The sequence below is a fragment of the Ictalurus punctatus genome, chromosome 17, assembly GCF_001660625.3.
Source record: "Ictalurus punctatus breed USDA103 chromosome 17, Coco_2.0, whole genome shotgun sequence".
Taxonomy (NCBI): domain Eukaryota; kingdom Metazoa; phylum Chordata; class Actinopteri; order Siluriformes; family Ictaluridae; genus Ictalurus; species Ictalurus punctatus.
In genome coordinates, this window is record NC_030432.2 from 1961957 (window position 1) to 1981828 (window position 19872).

Here is a 19872-nt window from a genome sequence, read left to right on the forward strand (position 1 = left end):
GATTTCATATAATGAAATTTGCTACAGGTGTGCCTTTACTGATACTTGCTACAATTGTGCCTTTACTTTAGGTTCATAACGAGTGTTCATTTTGTTAAATCGTCCAGGTTCCACTCTGTATCTGATTCATACACAGTCTGATTCAGTGATGATTTTACCTTCATACATTTCATTGGTTTCTTATGTGAATCAGTTACAATATTGATTCGCTTTATCTCCACCACTGATTTGATATCTGATTTATTTGGTTCAGTGACGATTCTGTGATGTTATGAATATGTGGTTGTGTGTGAAAAGAAAAAATATATACACACCACTCAAGTCTCGAATCATAGCACCTCCTGCTGGATGGAAAGAACCAAATCTCTCCATCTTACCTTTAATAAATAACTCTTGACATGTAGTATACTTATATATATATATATACACAGAGTACATTCCTTATATGTACATGCAGAAAATATACATGTAAATATACAAATACATAAGTAACCTCTGAGGTGTAGTCTTATCATTACAAATATAACTTTCATCATTATATTATTAGAATTTATTTAACATTCTCTTTGATTACACAAAGACCATGGAGCATTCCACATAGCAGCACAGAATTCTGAGTAATGACTCTTCGACAGCAATCTCTTTATTATTAAAGATCCTATACCTGGATATGATGTTCAATTAAACTTGTATTAATTCTACACACTTTGATATCATTTTCATTTAATTTCTTCAGCATTGAAATACTGTTCAGATCTTTTTTTTTGAGAGAGAGAGAGAGAGAGAGAGAGAGAGAGAGAGAGAGAGAGAGAGAGAGAGAGGTGGAATGATGTCATATGATAAGCTCACAATATAATAAACATACAACCCAATATCAATGTTTTTTCTAAGCTTTCCTAAGAGCTTTAAGAAAAGCTTTTAAAGGCGTCATTTCTGTAATTAATACTTTCATTCATTATAAGAACTCTAACTGTCTATGTTTGCAGCAGCCATTTTAAAATCTGAATACCTAGCATGGGTAAAATGTGGATTTATTCATTCATTTGTTTGTTTTATTTTAAATGACTTGTTTGGACGTTTTGGAGGAAAATTAATTACATAATTTATAATTCGATATTAAATTACAATATTAAATTTTATATTCGAATATATATAATATAATATTATAATATTGTGTGTATACATTATATTATCAATTACAGATATAGTTATAGGTAATCGTTTATATAATATAAAAGCGATATGAAATTAAATCGAGGTTGCTATACTAAATTTATTTAATTTTTTTTATATTAAAATCTAAAAAGGGCAAGTTCATCGTGGGATGAGTGTGTGATGTGTGTAATGTGTGTGTGTTGAGAAATACAGTCAAAGCCAGATCTCTTCGCTGCTTGTGCTGCTTACTTTGTAGATGTAACCGACCATGGGGTATCTGGCGAAACCTGAAAGGAGAAAAACAAAAACGCTTCATTGTGAAAGGAGCAGACTTAACAGACTTTGCATTTATTTAAAAACGTGTACACGTCTCTAAGTAGACTTCAAACACACACTTTCAGATGCCGTGACCTCTGACCTCTGGCGGCGTAGGCCAACGAGAGGTCCTCTTCCTCCTCCTCCTCTTTAGTCTTCCGTGTTAAAGTGTTCTGTTTGGAGTTCGGAAGCCGTCCTGAAAACACGGCAAACGATACACCATGATCTAATGTCTGATTAAAACTAGAATTGTCCAATTAAATACACAGCCTATTTTAAATATTTTTTTTTAATTCAGTGATGTTTTAACTCTGATTCTGTTAAAAAAAAAAAAATTTTGATCATAGAATTTTTCTTGGAAATTTGCATTTTACACATTATAACACCACACCCAACAACCCCAACAAAACAACCACAGCCAAAACCAAAGGAAAGGGGGAAACAAAAGACAATAACAAACAAACATTCAAAGAAAAAAACAAACAAACAAAAAAAAAAGGTAAGATGATTAGTGTTGTATGTAAGAAATATAATATATAATATATATAAATATATAATTTATATATATATATATATATATATATATATATATATATATATATATATATATATATATATATATATATATAATATAACAGAAATATAAAATACAAAAACTTTTTTTCAAATGATGTCACTGAATAAAAGATGAATGTGGATGTAGGATCTCATGGATATTTGATTCGTTCATGGGATTGATTCAGTGGTGATTCACTGCAGTCTTGCCATTGCAGATTTAATAGATTCAGTTTATAGACTATATTACTGTGTAACAGATTCATTCACAGATTTGACTCAGTGATTCAATTTACAGATTTAATGTAATTCCTATTAGGATTATTAGCAGTGCTGATTCATTTCATATTAATGTTTAACTCGATACAGATTTGATTCTTGACTCATTTTCTTTTATTCATTATGGTTAATAAGCTGATCAGTTCAGCTGTGTAATTGATTCATTTGCCTATTTGATTCAGTGTAGTCTTGCCTTTACAGAGAGCGATGTGTTCGTTGAGCGGCACGTTGGAGGGCAGCGACATGTTCTCACGTGGCAGATACACGTGGCTGTTCACTGGCATATTGTCTGATCTGTTACTGATAAGAAAGACAAATTGTGAATGTTGTGCAAAAAACCAATCACGCACACACACACACACACACACACACACACAGTGATGCCTTTACATACCATTCTTGGGTCATGGGAACTGCGACTGGTTCCTCTGGAAGAAAAACCAGGAACAGGAAAGCAAAAATAAAGAACTTATTGTATTCCATAATTATTTGAATTTTTGGAGTAAATTTCCTAGATGCTAATGCTCACCAACCAATGCGTACCAATGATTTTGGTTTTGTCCTTATGCAGAAGACAGAGCACCATCAGAGTGAGGATGAGGAGTGTGACGAAGCCCGCAACACCACCCGTGACAATCCCTAGCACCGGCACTTCTACTCGAGACTGCAGGAATTCTGGGAAAAAATAAGTACAAAAAGTAAAGGGACCTGCAAAGGACAATTTTTTTTTTGGCTAATTTCGACTATTACATCTTAGTATTAGTATATTTTGACAACTTTAATTATATTAATTTTTTTAAAATACAAGAAGCACTGGTGCTGTGTTAGGACATTTAGAAAAAATATATATTACTATTAATAAACTGGATAAAATGGGGTGGCGATGGGGTATTTAACATGGTCACTTGACCAAATATGGTCATTTTGCACAACTACATAACATTGGGGGAAAAAATTGATGATCAGTTTGATTCTCTCTAATCTAATTGTGGATCTAATTAAATTTGGCAATTTGTGAAATTAATTCATTAACTGATTAGGATAACCCGGCTCAAAATCTACATTGAGTACCTGTGAGTGTCAGGTTGGTGTGGGCAGCGCCGAGGCTGTTGTTGGCATTGAGCGAGACGTTTCCTGATAGGCTGCTCAACATGACCTGCAGACTGTGATTGGCCAGCCACGGGTAGCTCCGCGAGTCCAGGATGAGGAAGTCAGAGGTGTTGGCCACCAGCTGGCCGGACTGATCCACCCACGTGATGGTGGCGGGGGGGTTGGAGCGAACCAGTGCAAAGAGCACCAAGGAGATCCCGGGGTCAGAGGTCTCGCTGTAGTGGGCGTTGACTCGCAGAATCTCCGGCTGAACTGTGAGAAAGATATTTTTGGGATATTCTTAAACTTTTTTTTTTTATTAACTATTTATTACACTTCCTAAACCAACCTCTTGTGAAACCCAAACAAGATTGCAGATGTCCCATAAATAGATTATTAAGTTATATGCATGCAGGAATGGTTTATGTCAGGGCAAGGGTTAGCACTTGTAGATTTTTAACCATAAGTTAAACTTTTGAATCCAATTAAATCTCCCTTTCACAATTTATTATGTGAATTTGTTAGAATTTTGATCAGAGATCAGGTAAAAAGCAAGATAAGACCAGTTCTACATTAGCTGGTTTCCATCATTTCAATAGTTGGGTGCCATTATTTTCCTGAACTGGACCTTACAATTTTAAAGAATTGGTGTACATTAGCTTCCTGAATTGGTCTTTGCGCCAAGTTTCAGAATTGGCCTCTTCTATTTTCAAGAATTGGTCTTTACTAATCTGAACTGGGTTTCCACTAGTAGAGGTTGATTGATAGTGGATTTTACCGATACTGATAACTAAGTCGAGTGGTACCAGCGGATAACCGATTAATTAACCAATAGTTTTTAAAATTGATACCGAATGAAAACATAACACTCAAAGTAAAATACTGCTGAACTTTATTACAAAAATGAACACTACTAACTGTACCATGAAAAATGTACTGTACTTTTTAAAAATAAAATAAATATATAAATATTAATATATATTAACTACTCATAAATATGAAAGTAAATAAAAGATTTACATCCAAACTGAACCAAAAAGTAACACTCCAAATAACAAATAAAAATAGAGACATCCAAAATGAATTTAAAAAAAAAAAAAAAAAAAAAAAAAAAAAAAAATACTTCAAATAACACAACAAAATTTTTCAGTGAAAGTTTTTATTTCACCTCTAGAGGCCGCTCTAGAGCGGACCATTCTAAGCCGGACCCTTCTCAGCTGTTCCTGCAACAAACGCAACCGGGAAAAACTATTGGTGTGGATTTTTGCAGTTAACTGATAGTTCCAGAAAAAGGTTATCAGTGCTGATTAATCGGCAAAACCGATCGATCGGTTGGTCAACCTCTATACACTAGTATCCATAACTAGGCTAGCTACTTTGCATAATTAAGTCATGTGTCTTCTACCTGCTGTCCACGGTCAGTAACATTCACCCTTTCTGCTCTAATAATCCTTTTATTCGATGATCATATGTCAGATGTGTGTATTTTTCATTACTCACACTGAACGTTAAGGACAACAGTGGCATTGTAGCTCTCTCCACCATGCGGGTTGGATGCGGCACACACCAGCTCACGATCCCACTTCTTCGGCCGGAGAGTGAATGTGCTGTTTCGCTCTGCACTGTACTTCATCATTCCCTTGTCATTCGGCGACGTCATGACCAGGCGCCCCGGCCCACGGCTACCTGAAACCTCACTCTGTCTCTCACCATTGAGGTACCAGGAGAGCAGGGGAGGGGCTTGTGGAATCCAGCCCTCTGATTGGCAACTGAAATTACGAGTGATGTTTTCTTGCACAGTGACCTCGGAATGTTGGCGTCCATCAATCTTGGGGGCGGGGTCAAGTGCTCGTGCATGGCCTATATATATATATATATATATATATATATATATATGAAGGCACCAATGATAAAACGATCAGAGTCACATTGTGCTTGAATTCCAGAAATTGAATTGAAAAGTTCACAACCTTCTTATGACAGAATAGTTGAGAACAGAGAAAATCTTGATGATATATTCACTAGACCCATTCACAGTCTTTATGAAGACACCAAAAGTTATCAGCCATTATTGTTTACATTGTGTTAACTGAAGCATGCGCGGACTCTGATCTTTCTTTCGTGGCTATTCACAGTAATACAGTGATGAACTTATACTAATTTATTCAACTGAGCATCATCAACATCACTTAAATACTGAAAACTCACAGGCATGATACATCAATCTCAACTGGAATATTATTAATTATTAATTTTCATATTAATATTTATTAATTGTTGATATTATTATATTAATATTACAGCAATTACTAGTGAGATATGTTGAAGAAATTTGACAGCAAGTTAACGATGAAATTCACTCAGCTGGGCGTTCGCCATTACTCAAAGCCTATTGGCTGATTTCGGTCATGTGACTGGACTCTGATCATTTTTCCATAGCATGGCTTTATTTTAAATGGAAAATTCTCTGACCCTGATCTTTCTATCATCCAAGTACATCTATGAGATCATTCTTCAATGCTCACTCAACAGCCGTGGATGCACATCTCCAAAAAATACCGTTTTGTGACTCTGATCGTTTTTTCATTGTAGTCTTCATATTATATACAACATTCTGTATTAGTGTTTGATAATAAATATATTGATGAAGTTAGTAATGATTCATCCCGGTCCTGCTTGATTAAGTAAATGACCAATGTTACCATTTAAACCATTTAAAAGTGTTTAGAAACTTTTTCAGCAAACAACCGTTGTGTGAATGTTCCGCAACTGTATCTTGCAAATCCATATTCGGTAAATGTTTTGGCATACTTTTATGCTGACTTCGGGTGTTCCGCTGAGTCAGAATTCTTTCAGTGTTATGGAGGATCTTGTGGAGGTAGATGGACGGAGAAATCTGTTCATTTATTTTTATTGCTGAACTCCTACGCTAAAGCAGCGTGTCAGGATTGCAAAATACGCGAGATTCTGACCAATTAATATTACCAATAACTATGAAAACGGAAATTTTGAAAGGTTACTGCAGGTCGAACTGAAGAGTGTACATTCTATTATAGTCTTTTTTTTATCCACCTGCTATCCTGACTTGCTGTGCTAACGTAGGAGTTTAGAAATAAAAGTGGACAAAAGTCTCAATTTATCTACCTCCGCAAGTTCCTCCAAAACATCGAGTGACTCTGACTCAGTGGAACAACAGAAGTCAAGAAAATCAACACGGAAATATGACAAAATATTAATTATGATTTTACAAGAGTGGCGGTAAATACAGTGAGGGGAAAAAAGTATTTGATCCCCTGCTGATTTTGTACGTTTGCCCACTGACAAAGAAATGATCAGTCTATAATTTTAATGGTAGATTTATTTGAACAGTGAGAGACAGAATAACAACAAAAAAATCCAGAAAAACGCATGTCAAAAATGTTATAAATTGATTTGCATTTTAATGAGGGAAAAAAGTATTTGACCCCCTCTCAATCAGAAAGATTTCTGGCTCCCAGGTGTCTTTTATACAGGTAACGAGCTGAGATTAGGAGCACACTCTTAAAGGGAGTGTTCCTAATCTCAGCTTGTTACCTGTATAAAAGACACCTGTCCACAGAAGCAATCAATCAATCAGATTCCAAACTCTCCACCATGGCCAAGACCAAAGAGCTCTCCAAGGATGTCAGGGACAAGATTGTAGACCTACACAAGTCTGGAATGGGCTACAAGACCATTGCCAAGCAGCTTGGTGAGAAGGGGACAACAGTTGGTGCGATTATTCGCAAATGGAAGAAGCACAAAAGAACTGTCAGTCTCCCTCGGCCTGGGGCTCCATGCAAGATCTCACCTCGTGGAGTTGCAATGATCATGAGAACAGTGAGGAATCAGCCCAGAACTACACGGGAGGATCTTGTCAATGATCTCAAGGCAGCTGGGACCATAGTCACCAAGAAAACAATTGGTAACACACTACGCTGTGAAGGACTGAAATCCTGCAGCACGCGCAAGGTCCGCTGCTCAAGAAAGCACATATACATGCCCATCTGAAGTTTGCCAATGAACATCTGAATGATTCAGAGGACAACTGGGTGAAAGTGTTGAGGTCAGATGAGACCAAAATGGAGCTCTTTGGCATCAACTCAACTCGCCGTGTTTGGAGGAGGAGGAATGCTGCCTATGACCCCTGGAACACCATCCCCACCGTCAAACATGGAGGTGGAAACATTATGCTTTGGGGGTGTTTTTCTGCTAAGGGGACAGGACAACTTCACCGCATCAAAGGGACGATGGACGGGGCCATGTACCGTCAAATCTTGGGTGAGAACCTCCTTCCCTCAGACAGGGCATTGAAAATGGGTCGTGAATGGATATTCCAGCAAGACAATGACCCAAAACACACGGCCAAGGCAACAAAGGAGTGGCTCAAGAAGAAGCACATTAAGGTCCTGGAGTGACCTAGGCAGTCTCCAGACCTTAATCCCATAGAAAATCTGTGGAGGGAGCTGAAGGTTCGAGTTGCCAAACATCAGCCTCGAAACCTTAATGACTTGGAGAAGATCTGCAAAGAGGAGTGGGACAAAATCCCTCCTGAGATGTGTGCAAACCTGGTGGCCAACTACAAGAAACGTCTGACCTCTGTGATTGCCAACAAGGGTTTTTAAACCAAGTACTAAGTCATGTTTTGCAGAGGGGTCAAATACTTACTTCCCTCATTAAAATGCAAATCAATTTATAACATTTTTGACGTGCGTTTTTCTGGATTTTTTTGTTGTTATTCTGTCTCTCACTGTTCAAATACATCTACCATTAAAATTATAGACTGATCATTTATTTGTCAGTGGGCAAACGTACAAAATCAGCAGGGGATCAAATACTTTCTTCCCCTCACTGTAACTAGGAGAAACTTCGAGTCGCAGAAAATTCGTAACATCCTTTACAAAAAACGTTTGTGAAATAACAATGTTAAATATTACGTCAGCTAAAACTACCCTAGACCTTTTGGTTCCTCACCTGTCCAGCCCCAGGTAAAGGTGTGCAAAAGTAGAACAGAGAACCTCGCCCTCCACACGAACTCCATCCTGTCCTAAAGTAAGCGTGTTCGCAGAGGAGGGGTGAGAAAAAGATATAAATTATATAGAACAGGGCCAGAACAAGATCATAAGATTAACACCTTGTCATGCACAGAAGAAATTCTCAGAAGACAGCTACTTGTCTTATTAACTTCGAGAGTGGGGAGGGGGGAAAACGTATAACATATAACGTACGTGAGAAAAAAAAAGCACAATATGTTCGTCGATTAATTAAAAGTGCAGGCAAACCGCTGTGGTACAAGAGGGTTAAAGGTGACACGTCGTTTTACGAAAAGAATCAACTATGCATTGGTGGGAGTAACTCCGCTTCATCGCTGATTATTTTCCAAAAACAGCACAGCATGATGCATTTTATTCTTTACATACAGTTACAAGATCGTTTCTAAGTCTCGAACCGTATTTTATCAAGAATCGTCCAAGCTCTAAATGGGCTCGGAAAGTAATGGATGGATCAAACAAGCGGAAATACTCGATAAGGGCAAGTTTTTTAATTTTTATTTATTTTAAAAAGAAAGATTGAGAAGCTGCATTTAAAAGTTAAACTATAACAGGCTAAACAAGCTACGTATGATGGTAAAGAGATATAGAAGCTACTGGAAGATGGATGGATGGAAACAGAGAGAGAGAGAGAGAGAGCAGATCTATGTCAGAGAGGAGAACGAGAGGGAAAGAATGACAAACGAGGCATGATGGAGGAGTGCGAAAGCGATGACGCTCAGAGCTCGTCAATAATTCATGGCCAGTGTGTTTTGATTTCCGAAAGAAAGAAATTCTGGTCCGTTCCTGAGGAACGGAAAGAATAATACTAAGCAGCCTGTCAAGTAGAACAGCGTGAGCAGGTTCTCACACTGATCTTGGCAATCAATACGAATCAGGATCGATTAGAAGTCCAGGGAACGTTTCAGAGATTACAGAACAGTGAAGGAGGCCATATTGTTCTGAACGAATGCACGCTCACCAAAACCTTCACACACAGTGTTCTCTCATACACAATGATCTGAGCACTGAGACGCACTACACACTCACTTCATCATGATGTCAGTGAATCATACACTAGAATACACTTTCAGACACACACACACACACACACACACACACACACACACACACTTACCTCAGGGCAGATGTATTAGTCTGCTGTCTTTTATCCGTCTGTAGATCCATGCATGCCTGCAGGAGCTCATACACTCGCTGCAGCTGGCACAGTGTACACACACACACACACACCAGAGTATTGACTCTGCGCGTGATAGTGTGTGTATGTGAGTAAGGGTGGGAGGTTGGAGGGGGGCATGTACACTAATGTAATCTGTGCAGTCACCTTGAGTGTAGATCTAATCAGAGATGCACTTTATTTTCACAAATAAATTCATATTTACACACAAATTTGGTCACTGTTATTGATTACTTTGCTGCAGCCATTGATTGAAATGCAAGAATCCTCTTGTATAAACCCATCAGCTTCACTCATGCTCCATTACTCTGGCCTGAAAAGCCTCTGCAGTGCAGACCCTCGTGCAGACACGATCAGCAGAACCCGGAGCATCCCTGATGCTGACACAACACAGCCGAGAGCTGCTCTTCATCTTTCGTCCATCAAGAGCAAAACCGGAGACGTCGCTCACTGATGACTCGCATCTCAGCACTGGTCAATTTTTAAGGAGCAGCAGCTTTGAAAAGACAACAGAGCTGTCGGACTAATTCCAGGATTGGTTGTTCTGGAAAAATATCAGTCAGGGTTTCCACAGAGCGCCAGTAAAATCCCTTATTAACCCGTGACTTGGCCCAAGGGACGTCCAGTCCTTCTTGTTACTAAATGTGTACACCTGAAATATTTTTAAAATAGACTTCAACTGTAAGGAAGCTGTTGAAGAAAAACTTTTTCAGGCATTTGACCTTGACCCTTTTTGAATCCATTCTAAAATCGAAATCTTCTGGTTAAAACGATAATCCCGTATAAATCCGATAAACATTCAAGCACTCGTTCTTGAGATATTGCACTAAAACGAGAATCTCAGTTGGACGGACAGGCAGACAAACGTCAGTGTCCGGGTAAAGAGGGGATTGGTCAGAGAAGCAACCAATAGTCCAAGGGTAACTCTAAAGGTTGAGCTGTTGACATCTACAGCTGTTCAGAAGCTGTGCACGTGAAAACCTGTTCCGAGTTTCCAAAAGACATGTTTGAGACTCAGAAAAGATGTGAAAAATGGTTCTTTGATCTAATGACATCACAATGAAACTTTTTGCACTTGTCACAATGTGCTACGTTTGGTGGAAATCCGACACCCTTCGAACAGCATCCTCACTGTGAAGCATGGTGGTGGGAGCATCATGTTGGAAGTTATCCTTGGCCCTCTTTGTTGCTTCTCTGACTAGACAGTGTCATAGGTGTGCCATATTTGTTCTATTTTTTTTTTTAATAACGGCCTTAACAGCGTGTTGCAAGATTATAAAACTTCTCCAGAACGTTGATTTCATCGCTTCTTGGTGTCCATGACGTTTGTTCAGCTTCTGGGGTCTTCCAGGAACAGGTGTATTTACACTGGGACCAGGTGATACACTTATAACGGCACACACGTCAACTCCATTCAGCTGCTTATTTCAGTTCACTTCAGAATCAATTTAGAGGTTTCACAATAACTTCAGGTCAATACTTCAAAAAAAAAAAAATTTTTTTTTTTTTTTTTTTTAACATTTGTAAATAGTTTTTCAAACTACTAATCAATTTTCCTGAAACACCTCAGTATTATGGGATATTTTGTGTAGATTCATGACATAAAATCCCAATTTTTAAGTCCTAGCGGATGAGCCGTTACCAGAGAAACGATAACGCATACGAATGAACGCATCAATACAAACCTGAGATTTGCAGCAGCACTATCAATCTTATCATTTTTGGATTCAATTTTTTGTGAATGGGAGGATTTATCCCTATTCTCAGGTATCATCACTCTATAAACCTCCCTCTTTCTGTCTCCCCTCTGAGTGTATTTAAATAAAATGGTGCGTCTCTACTAAAGGCACCCTTCTAATGATTTTCAGCTCATGAACTGAATGAAGAAGAGTCAAGATTTACACTGTAAATGCGAAATTTCCATTTCATCATATGGCGCCCCTCAAGGCTTTATCATAGGTCCGGTTTTATTTTTTTTGTCCTGCCGTTAATAAAGCAACGTCTTAAAAAGCAGCGTGGTTTACACCCAACTTTACACACCGCTATGACTGAAACGATGATAGTGTTTCAGTACAGCTGAAAACATTTTTAAAAATAATAAAGCAAGAGAAAATTTGTAAAAATAAAAAATTAAATTGATTAATTAAATAAATAAAAATAAAGAAAGCAAGCTAGCAAGCAAGTGGGGAATAAATATCTATAAAATAACTGCCAAAATTGATAGTCTAAATCAAGAAAGCAAATTAAATAATTAAATAAAAAGAAGACAGGAAGAAATGAGGCTGCATCGATATCCATTTACTCTAACAATGATATTAGCCATATAATAAAATATTTTTTAAAAGAAAAATAAATATATTAAATAAATAAATTTTAAGAAAAAGAAATATATATATATATTTTTTTTTTAAAAAAGCAAAAAAGAAAAAGAAATTAATAGATCAATCAAAAAGAAAGAATGAAAAAAATGGGGTTGGCGTTAATATCCATTCGGACATCCAGAGAAAAGGGGAAAGAACAAAATGTAAATATCGGGGGAAAGTATTAAAGGAATAAAGCAACTAAAAATGAAGATAAAAGAAGGAAAAAGTGCATTAATTTAAAAAAAAAAAGAAAAACAATAAAAGGACAAATTCAATAAAAAACAAAAAAAGGGAGAAAAAGAAAGAAAAATCACAGAACAGTGCAAGTTTAGCAGTGGAACATAACCATATGACTGTTACACACACGCGCACACACACACACACACACACACACACACACAGAACACCCAACCATCAGCTTTTTATTCATTTCTTTATTTATATATATTTATTATTCTCTCAGTTTGTTTGGAATTCTTTTTTTAACCATTTGTTGTTGCAGTTTAGTATTTTTTTTGTACTCAAAAATGAAACAACAACAACAAAAAATTAATAAAACCAAGGAAAAAAATGAACAAAATAAAATGACTGGGAGGAAGAGAAGGAATGGGAGAGAAAAGAAATGACGAGGACGCTGCCTTTATTGACGATGACCCAGCATGCACCTGGGGCATGGGGTGCAAAACACTACATACACACTAACACACACACACACACGAACGTTTAGTCCATTTGCGAATGGTCGCTTCTCAGACCTGTGTTGTCTGCACTCACAGATCTAGTGCACTTCTTCCTTTTATTAGCCGAGTGCTGAATTCTCAGCTAATCGTTAACGTTACCAATGCGTGAATGTTAACCAATGGTCGTGTCCCAAATCTCACCTCAGCCCTGTTCACTTCAGACCGATAAGTGCACGTGAAATGCTGCTAGCTGAAACAGGTGAACTGTCATAGTGTGCACTTCAAACCTAGTGCACTGGAGCTACATGACATTTGGAACACGCTGAACTTACCGGATCGCGTCTTTGGACAAATATAATTAAGCGCCGAGGGTTAAATTCAAGAGTCTGTGGTGTTCTGGAGGCAAACCTCAACCCATGTGTTTGTGAGTGTGTGTGTGTGTGTGTGTGTGTGTGTGTGAGAAAGAGACAGACATGCAAAGGGAAGGACCGGACTGCGAGTGCGAACGTGTGGTGATATGTATGAGCTAGCATCTCTCTTAAACACGCACACAAAGTGGCGGCTGTGACAGTGCGGCGCAGCAAGAAAACAAAAAACAAAAACACAATAAAAAGCAGCAAAAAAGTTAAAACATAAAAAAATACAAATAAAAATAATTACACGCTCCTCGGCCTGTGGGATAAACGAGCATCTCTCCGGGGGGGGGGGGACAAAAACAAATAAAGAAATATATAAAAACATACACGTGTACAGAAACACAGAAATGTTGGCGATCTATACATGGCGTCACTGTACAGGAAGAGGAAACGGTGATGTGCCGCGCCGCAGCCACGGCCCGGGAAAAACGGATGGAGACAAAGGAGTGGAATGAATGCAATGAGGGAGGGAGGGAGTGAAAAGAAGAAGAAAAAAAGGGGAGAGGTTAAGAAAATAAAGCTCGCTTTTAAACTGAAAGTGCAGGATCGTGTGTGTTCTTTTTTTTCCTGTTTGCAACACCGATTATTTTCCCCCTCTGTTTTAATATTAATAATTGTCATTATAATATTATAACCATAAAACTTCTTTTACAGAAAACATTAACAATAATAATAATAATAATTAATAATAATGATCAGAATTCCTACATGAACGTTAGGCATAAAAATGCATTTAAAAAAAGAAAGGAAGAAAGACAGAAAGAGAGGAGACGAAACGAATGAGAGCCGGTCATCCTGTGCCATGCCGAAGGTCTCCGGGCCCCGTCCACCCCCGCCAGCGTGTCAGAGTAGACCGCTCTGCGTTAGGCTGCTATCAGAGCTGCTCCGGAATGATCCATTGTAGCGCTGCGGATGGGGGGGAGGGGGGAGGGGGTGGATACGAAACGCTGACGCTACCCCGCTTCCAATAAAAATCAAAGCAAAACAAAACAAAAAAGGACAGGCTTTTTGTGAAATACTTTGGGTTTGTGGCTTTGTGTGTGTCAGAATGTGTGTGTTTATATTTATACAGATGCGTCTACGTAAGACTGTGTGCAGATGCCTCGCTATGGCGACGTCGACGAGACAGAAGGGGGCGGGCCCGATGGAGCAGATGGACGGTTGGGGGCGGAGTCAGAGGGAGACTGAGTCACCCAGTTCGTCCAATCGGTGGGAAGAGCTGGACGATGAGCGAGCCTCTTCTTGGAGGGTGCGCACATGCACGCACACACGCACGCACACACGCATACACACACGCATACACAGATGATGGAGGATTGGCATGACGCAGCTGAACACAGGAGACGGGTATGGAGCTTTATACACACTGCACACACACCTGGGGGGGGGGGGGGGGGGGGGCTGTCAGAGATTATTTATATTCAAATATATTTATAAAGAATTTTAGAACCCGAACACACACACACATACACACACCACATTACCGATGTGTTAGACGCCAGCCTGCTCCATGCTGTACTGAAGGTCTTGGGGTTTGTAGGTGAGCAGCATGTCGCTGGTGCAGGAGGAAGGGTAACACGTGGCCGAGTGCAGCTCGTCCTCCACGTTACACACTACACACGTGCACACACACGTTAATATAACCTGCAGTCCACAACTCAGTGTTTTTGCTATTATGGAACTCTGTGTGTGTGTGTGTGTGTGTGTGTGTGTGTATGTGTGTGTATGTGTGTATACCTGACTCCTCCCTCTGGTGCAGCTGCTGGCTTCCAGCCAGAGACGTCTGGCTAAGTATGTCAGACATGCGGGCGGAGCTTAGAGCCTTCCCGGCCAATAGGCTCATTCCAGACATTTCTGCCTGATCCTGCAAAGCATGCGAAAGAGAAACGCGTTTCAGTTCAGGAAAAAATAGAACATATCAAAAATTTTACAATCCTTACAAAGGATTTTCCCCAAGATGCCGCGCGTTTTTGTGCGAGGCGAGGGACAGGGAAGACGTACGTAGGCATCGTCGGCAGTCTGGATGGTGTGATGGCGCTGCAGCGAAGCCCGAGGCCGATACGCATCTCCCTGAACAGGACGAGGGTCAGCCTCCATCAACACTACAGTGAGAGAGACAGAGAGAGAGAGCAGTACTTACAACAATATTCACTACAGTATGGCCACTTATGGCTAGATTATAAAATACAACGCTGCGTGTGTGTGTGTTCACCTCTCTGTGCTGTCGTCGTGGCGACCTTGGCCAGCAGGCTGTCATGGTAGGCAGCGGCAACATCGTTGTCGTCTTCCTCCATGCTTTCTGAGTGAGCAAGAGGCGGAGCTTGGCACTCTGAGGGTGGAGTCCGAATCTGCAGCAGGTGGTGGTGGTGGTGGTAGTGTGTTGGGGGTGGAGCCTGGGGCGTGGCCGGGGGCTGGGTTGGCTCCAACATCAGCAGATTGTCACTGTAATCCTGTAGGCAAAAAAGATATTTAAAAAGGTGTTCTGGCTTTTTGCACAAAAAGTAGTGACAGACGCAGCCAATAAAATCGCACCTTTTAGTTTGAAAAGCTTTTAAAAGTAATAGTCGAATAAAAAAATTTTAAAATAAGAATTTGATATTAGCTAAGCCCAAATAATTCCAGAGTTCGCAAACTTCACATAAGTTAATTTTGAATTTTTTCCAAAATTCAGCAATAAATGATCAATCGAGCTCAAAGTATTGCAAATTGCAGCTCCAAATTTCGAACATTTAAAAGAAAATGGACTCCAAATCATTAACAATTCAATCTTTCTTTCAATAATCAAAAATAAGGTAATAAAAATGAAGATGCACTGACCATGGTTATTACCTGATTGAGCAGCAGATTGTCGGTGTATTCTGGGGGCGGAGGCGGCGGAGGATTGTTGTTGTTATTAGTGGGCATGGCGGGCACAGCAGGCCGCGAGCGTTTGAGCAGGTTAGCAAGGTCATGTGGTGTCAGACGTGGGTCGGCATGGCCAGTTAGTGAGTGCCGTGGTGAGAGCAGGCCCTGCAGTACAGGTGTGACGTGGTGTTGGTGCTGCTGCTGCTGCTGTTGTTGCGCCACGCGGTACTCTAGAGGCGTCGGAGACAGCAGCGCCTGCTGCAGGGCCGACGGGCTGCCGTAAGTGGGGTAACCGTCCAAGCCGGGAACTTTGAGGGATGCCGCCTGGGCGTAGGGGTTGTAGGTGCCTGTGCCTACGTGGGCGCTGAACTGGGCGTGTTCGTATGCCGACGTCGAGCAGTGGAAACGGCCCAGACTGCGGCTGTGGTGAGGAAACAGAAAAGGACCGATATCTGTATCAGACATCGGACATCGTTCTACACATTACACAAGACACCCTGGCTGTCACGTTCGACTATGACGTGTAAACATAATTTGCACATAATGTGCTAGATTAGACTAATTAGTTGACAAACATTCAGTAATGCATCTACGGCAATTGGTATCCAAATCCAATCAAATGTTTGTCTACGATCTCTGCTACATCTAAGACCAAAAAAATTACGTCCCAAATCTCACACTACTAAATAGTGATACGTCAGAACCACAGCCTTTCAGCCAATCACTGAACACTGTGTGTTTCTCAGACACTCCATTCTATTCTGACACAGGGGGTCTAGGTTTTCACTTACACATCCAATCACGGTTGGGCAGGTTTGAGTATGTTCGAGGAAGAAAATTACCACAACCACAGTTCTATCTACCACTTGGGGGTTCTATCTGCAATGTTAACACCAACTGTACCTCTGACACTGAATCCATAATGTCCAAAAACAGGATAAAAAATAATTTAAAAAAAAAAAAAAAAAAAAAAAAAAAAGTCATCTACAAAACATCTTTGGGAGGAAGAATGCTGACAACAAAGCGACAAAGTACAAACCACTGAGATGACAAAAACAAAGGAGTAAAATAGAAACTTTGACAAAAATTAAATTGATTAAAAAATAAATACATACAAGTAAATTATTAAGTTATATAACAAGCATTGAACGAAAAACTATATTATCCGTATCTGAATGTTAATATGAATAAATGAAATAAAATTAATAGAAGACTTCAATTAGCAGATGAGAAAATAAAGAAGTGAGAGAAAGAAAAAAAAAATAAAAAGAGAGTGTCCCGGAATTCCAAGCCCAAGCGTAGACGTCCGTGGTCAGCATTAGCACCTGTGTGTTTCTGCGTTGTCTGCACTCAGCTGCTTCCCCAGTACTCTGTGACACGGCGTTGCTAGGAAACTCTGCCTCTGGGCTCCGCCCCCAAGCTCCACCTCTTGCACCTGGATGGTAACCGGCTGCTGCTGGGCTAACGCAACAGCTGCATGGGTGGGGCAGGGAGGCTGTGGCGGCTGACTGGCCAGGGTCATGCAGGGCAGGGCGGAAGGCGGCGGGCTGCCACCGGAGGATTGGTACAAGTCAGGGGTGTGCTGGAAGGGCCCACCTGGGGGCAGAGCAAAAAAGGGGGCAGGGCAGCTTCCGTTATGTGATCATTAACAGATTTCTCAGACCAGAAATGAATGAGGGAGAAACAATGTGTGTGTACCATGCGCCGGAATCATCCCTTGGCTTCCTGGTGGTGGACTCTGATTGGCTGGGCTGAAGAGGTGGTTGCTGGGATGTGTAGGTGGCGGGCTGGAGGGCTGAATACGCAACCTGAGAGAAAGAGAAACACAACTATAAACATGATTCTATCTTCCGCTCTAACACAAAGTCACTATGTGTGTGTTCACCTTTGTAGCTGGTGGGTAAGATGACTGGGCTGGTTTTCTCCGTGTCCCAAAGAAAGGGCCTGCAAAAAACAAGTGTTCATACATTTTATATATATACTATATACTTTGCACATTAACACCCACTATATGTATTAAGTGTATAAAAGAAAGAGAATGGACATCTGATTGGTTACAGTGGTATTTTGATTGGATAAAGTGGTGTTACACTGCAGTCTGATTGGTTACCAGCATTAGGTCTGGTCTCTTGCTGGCTAAAGAAATTACTTAAGGGACAGAGAGAGAGTGTGTGTGTGTGTGTGTGTGTGTGTTCATGTACCTGTATTTGCTGGTGTAGGATCTGCTGTTCTTGCTGGTAGAGGATGTGCTGCTGCTGTGTGTGCTCCAGTAGTTTCTCATCCTGTGGAGCAGCATACATCTTCTGCAGCTGCTCACACTCCTAACAAACACACACACATTAGAAAACGAGTGCAAGAACCCTAGCAGGTTAAAGCACCATTTCTTGTCCAATCATGGTCAGCACAGGGTTGTGGGGGTCAAAATCAAAAAATAATTTTCAAAAAACAAAAAAACTTGAAACATAAAATAAGGATGCAGCCATTCAGGAGAGACTTGTCATTGTAGAGTTCGTCATCAAAGTTAAGCTTAAAGTTAAAGACTTCATGTACCTGCTTGAGCTGTTTGATCTCTAGCTGCGCTTTAAAAGCCTGGATCGTCGCCGCTCCATCTGAGAAGCGTCGCACAGGAGAGAAGCGCTCCATCGGTAAGTGCAGTGTGTTACAGTCTTTATAGGATGACCTTTGAGACACACACACATTCATTAACAGTTGTACAACTGGGAAATGTACACAAATAAACATCTTAAAAACTTATTTTACTTCAGAAATAACGATTATACGTTTTGAGATACAGATATACATATACACACACACACACATACATACACATATACATATACATATATATATATATATATATATATATATATATATATATATATATATATATATATACATATATACACACACACACACACACACACAACCAGTCAAAAGTTCCCCCACCCCACACACACATTTTAGAATAACAATAAAGTCATCAAAACTCTGGAATAACACAAATGTAAGTATGTCGTGATAATAAATCCAAAATAAAGCAAAATAATTGAATATTTTATCATCTTCAAAGTAAGCACCCTTTTCGCCTAGAATTTCCAGAAATGTATTCTTAGCAATTTCTCAGCCGATTTCTTGAGGAATTTCCCTGAGATGCTTTTTAAACAGTATTAAAGGCGTTCCCACCAATGCTGGACAATTATTGGCTGCTTTCCTGAATATTTCAATCCGAGTCGTCCGTTTAAAAAAATATTTTTTGTTTGTAAATAAAATGTTAGTTTTCTAATGAAAGAAATGAATATGTTGGCACAATTATATTTCTGACTACAACACTGATTTCAAACTTTTAATCATACACCTTCAGATCAAAAGGTTTTTAAGATCATGAGAAACAGGTCAGTAAAGTGTCTCTAAACTTTTGACTGGTAGTGTAAATAAATATATATATATATATAAATAAATCAGTTACCCTATACCATACTGACTGATTATTTCAGCAACTAAACTGGTTGGGGCAAACCAAGAAACGAGCAACCCTGAGATGCCATTTAATCATTGCCTTAAGAAGTTCTTCTAATCAACTAAAAGAGGTGTGATGGATTTTGGTTGGAGATTAAACCTGCAGGAAGGTAGATCTCAAGGAAGAGGGTTGGTGACCACTGCCCTAGACCAGGGGTTCCCAAACTTTTCCAGGGCAAGGCCCCCCAAATGGCATTAACATTTGGCCGAGGCCCCCCTTTTGCAAGATGTCTTTAAAACAGATTAAAAATACAGACTTCTGAATATATCCCCCTTTGTTTTGTTTTTTTTTATTAATAATTACATCTTTACATTACATTAGAAACATTGATTGTGTGATGTGTGTGGTTGTCAGAGTGAGAAAACATACTAGTGGGAGGGATGGGCTTGGTGGCTCCGACACAGTTTGTCAAG

The 19872-nt window shown here is 39.7% G+C and overlaps 2 protein-coding genes across 8 annotated transcripts in view; both read right to left on the minus strand.

Annotated features, from left to right (window-relative positions):
* Positions 1 to 776: 776 nt before the first annotated feature.
* On the minus strand, positions 777 to 12331 carry LOC108277753 (transmembrane protein 25). Of its 3 annotated transcripts, none has more exons than XM_017490648.3 (9): positions 9580 to 12331; positions 8386 to 8458; positions 4894 to 5253; positions 3376 to 3666; positions 2848 to 2979; positions 2699 to 2732; positions 2498 to 2604; positions 1574 to 1666; positions 777 to 1442 (listed from the first exon to the last, which is right to left on the minus strand). In XM_017490648.3, the coding sequence occupies exons 2-9, from the start codon at positions 8450 to 8452 to the stop codon at positions 1369 to 1371; spliced, it is 1158 nt and encodes a 385-aa protein (XP_017346137.1). In that variant the 5' UTR covers positions 8453 to 8458; positions 9580 to 12331; the 3' UTR covers positions 777 to 1368. The 3 variants fall into 3 exon arrangements, with proteins under 3 accessions (XP_017346137.1, XP_017346138.1, XP_053543190.1); XM_017490649.3 differs by having other exon boundaries at positions 1551 to 1666; XM_053687215.1 differs by lacking the exon at positions 9580 to 12331 and having other exon boundaries at positions 8386 to 9561.
* Positions 12332 to 12416: 85 nt separating this feature from the next.
* The window catches only part of sik3 (SIK family kinase 3), a 32178-nt gene continuing 24722 nt past the window's right edge, over positions 12417 to 19872 (minus strand). For 4 of the 5 annotated variants that reach the window (XM_047161501.2, XM_017490647.3, XM_047161499.2 and 1 more), the window contains 11 exons: positions 18493 to 18622; positions 18144 to 18263; positions 17828 to 17886; positions 17641 to 17750; positions 17268 to 17538; positions 15916 to 16363; positions 15311 to 15548; positions 15100 to 15200; positions 14836 to 14962; positions 14583 to 14711; positions 12417 to 14476 (listed from right to left, as the gene is read on the minus strand). In XM_047161501.2, coding sequence (XP_047017457.2) covers positions 14590 to 14711; positions 14836 to 14962; positions 15100 to 15200; positions 15311 to 15548; positions 15916 to 16363; positions 17268 to 17538; positions 17641 to 17750; positions 17828 to 17886; positions 18144 to 18263; positions 18493 to 18622 — 1726 coding nt within the window. In that variant the 3' untranslated portion in view covers positions 12417 to 14476; positions 14583 to 14589. The remainder of the gene's footprint in view (positions 14477 to 14582; positions 14712 to 14835; positions 14963 to 15099; positions 15201 to 15310; positions 15549 to 15915; positions 16364 to 17267; positions 17539 to 17640; positions 17751 to 17827; positions 17887 to 18143; positions 18264 to 18492; positions 18623 to 19872) is intronic. The other variant, XM_047161500.2, reaches the window with a different exon arrangement.

Bases quoted from the DNA above. Each gene is read 5' to 3' on its own strand.
- LOC108277753 (XM_017490648.3), bottom strand. From the start codon at position 8,452: ATGGAGTTCGTGTGGAGGGCGAGGTTCTCTGTTCTACTTTTGCACACC. The intron at 2,980-3,375 runs GTACTCAATGTA...ATTTTTTCCCAG, and splicing joins CACCAACCTGACACTCACAG to AATTCCTGCAGTCTCGAGTA. The intron at 1,443-1,573 runs GTCAGAGGTCAC...TTCTCCTTTCAG, and splicing joins GTTGGCCTACGCCGCCAGAG to GTTTCGCCAGATACCCCATG.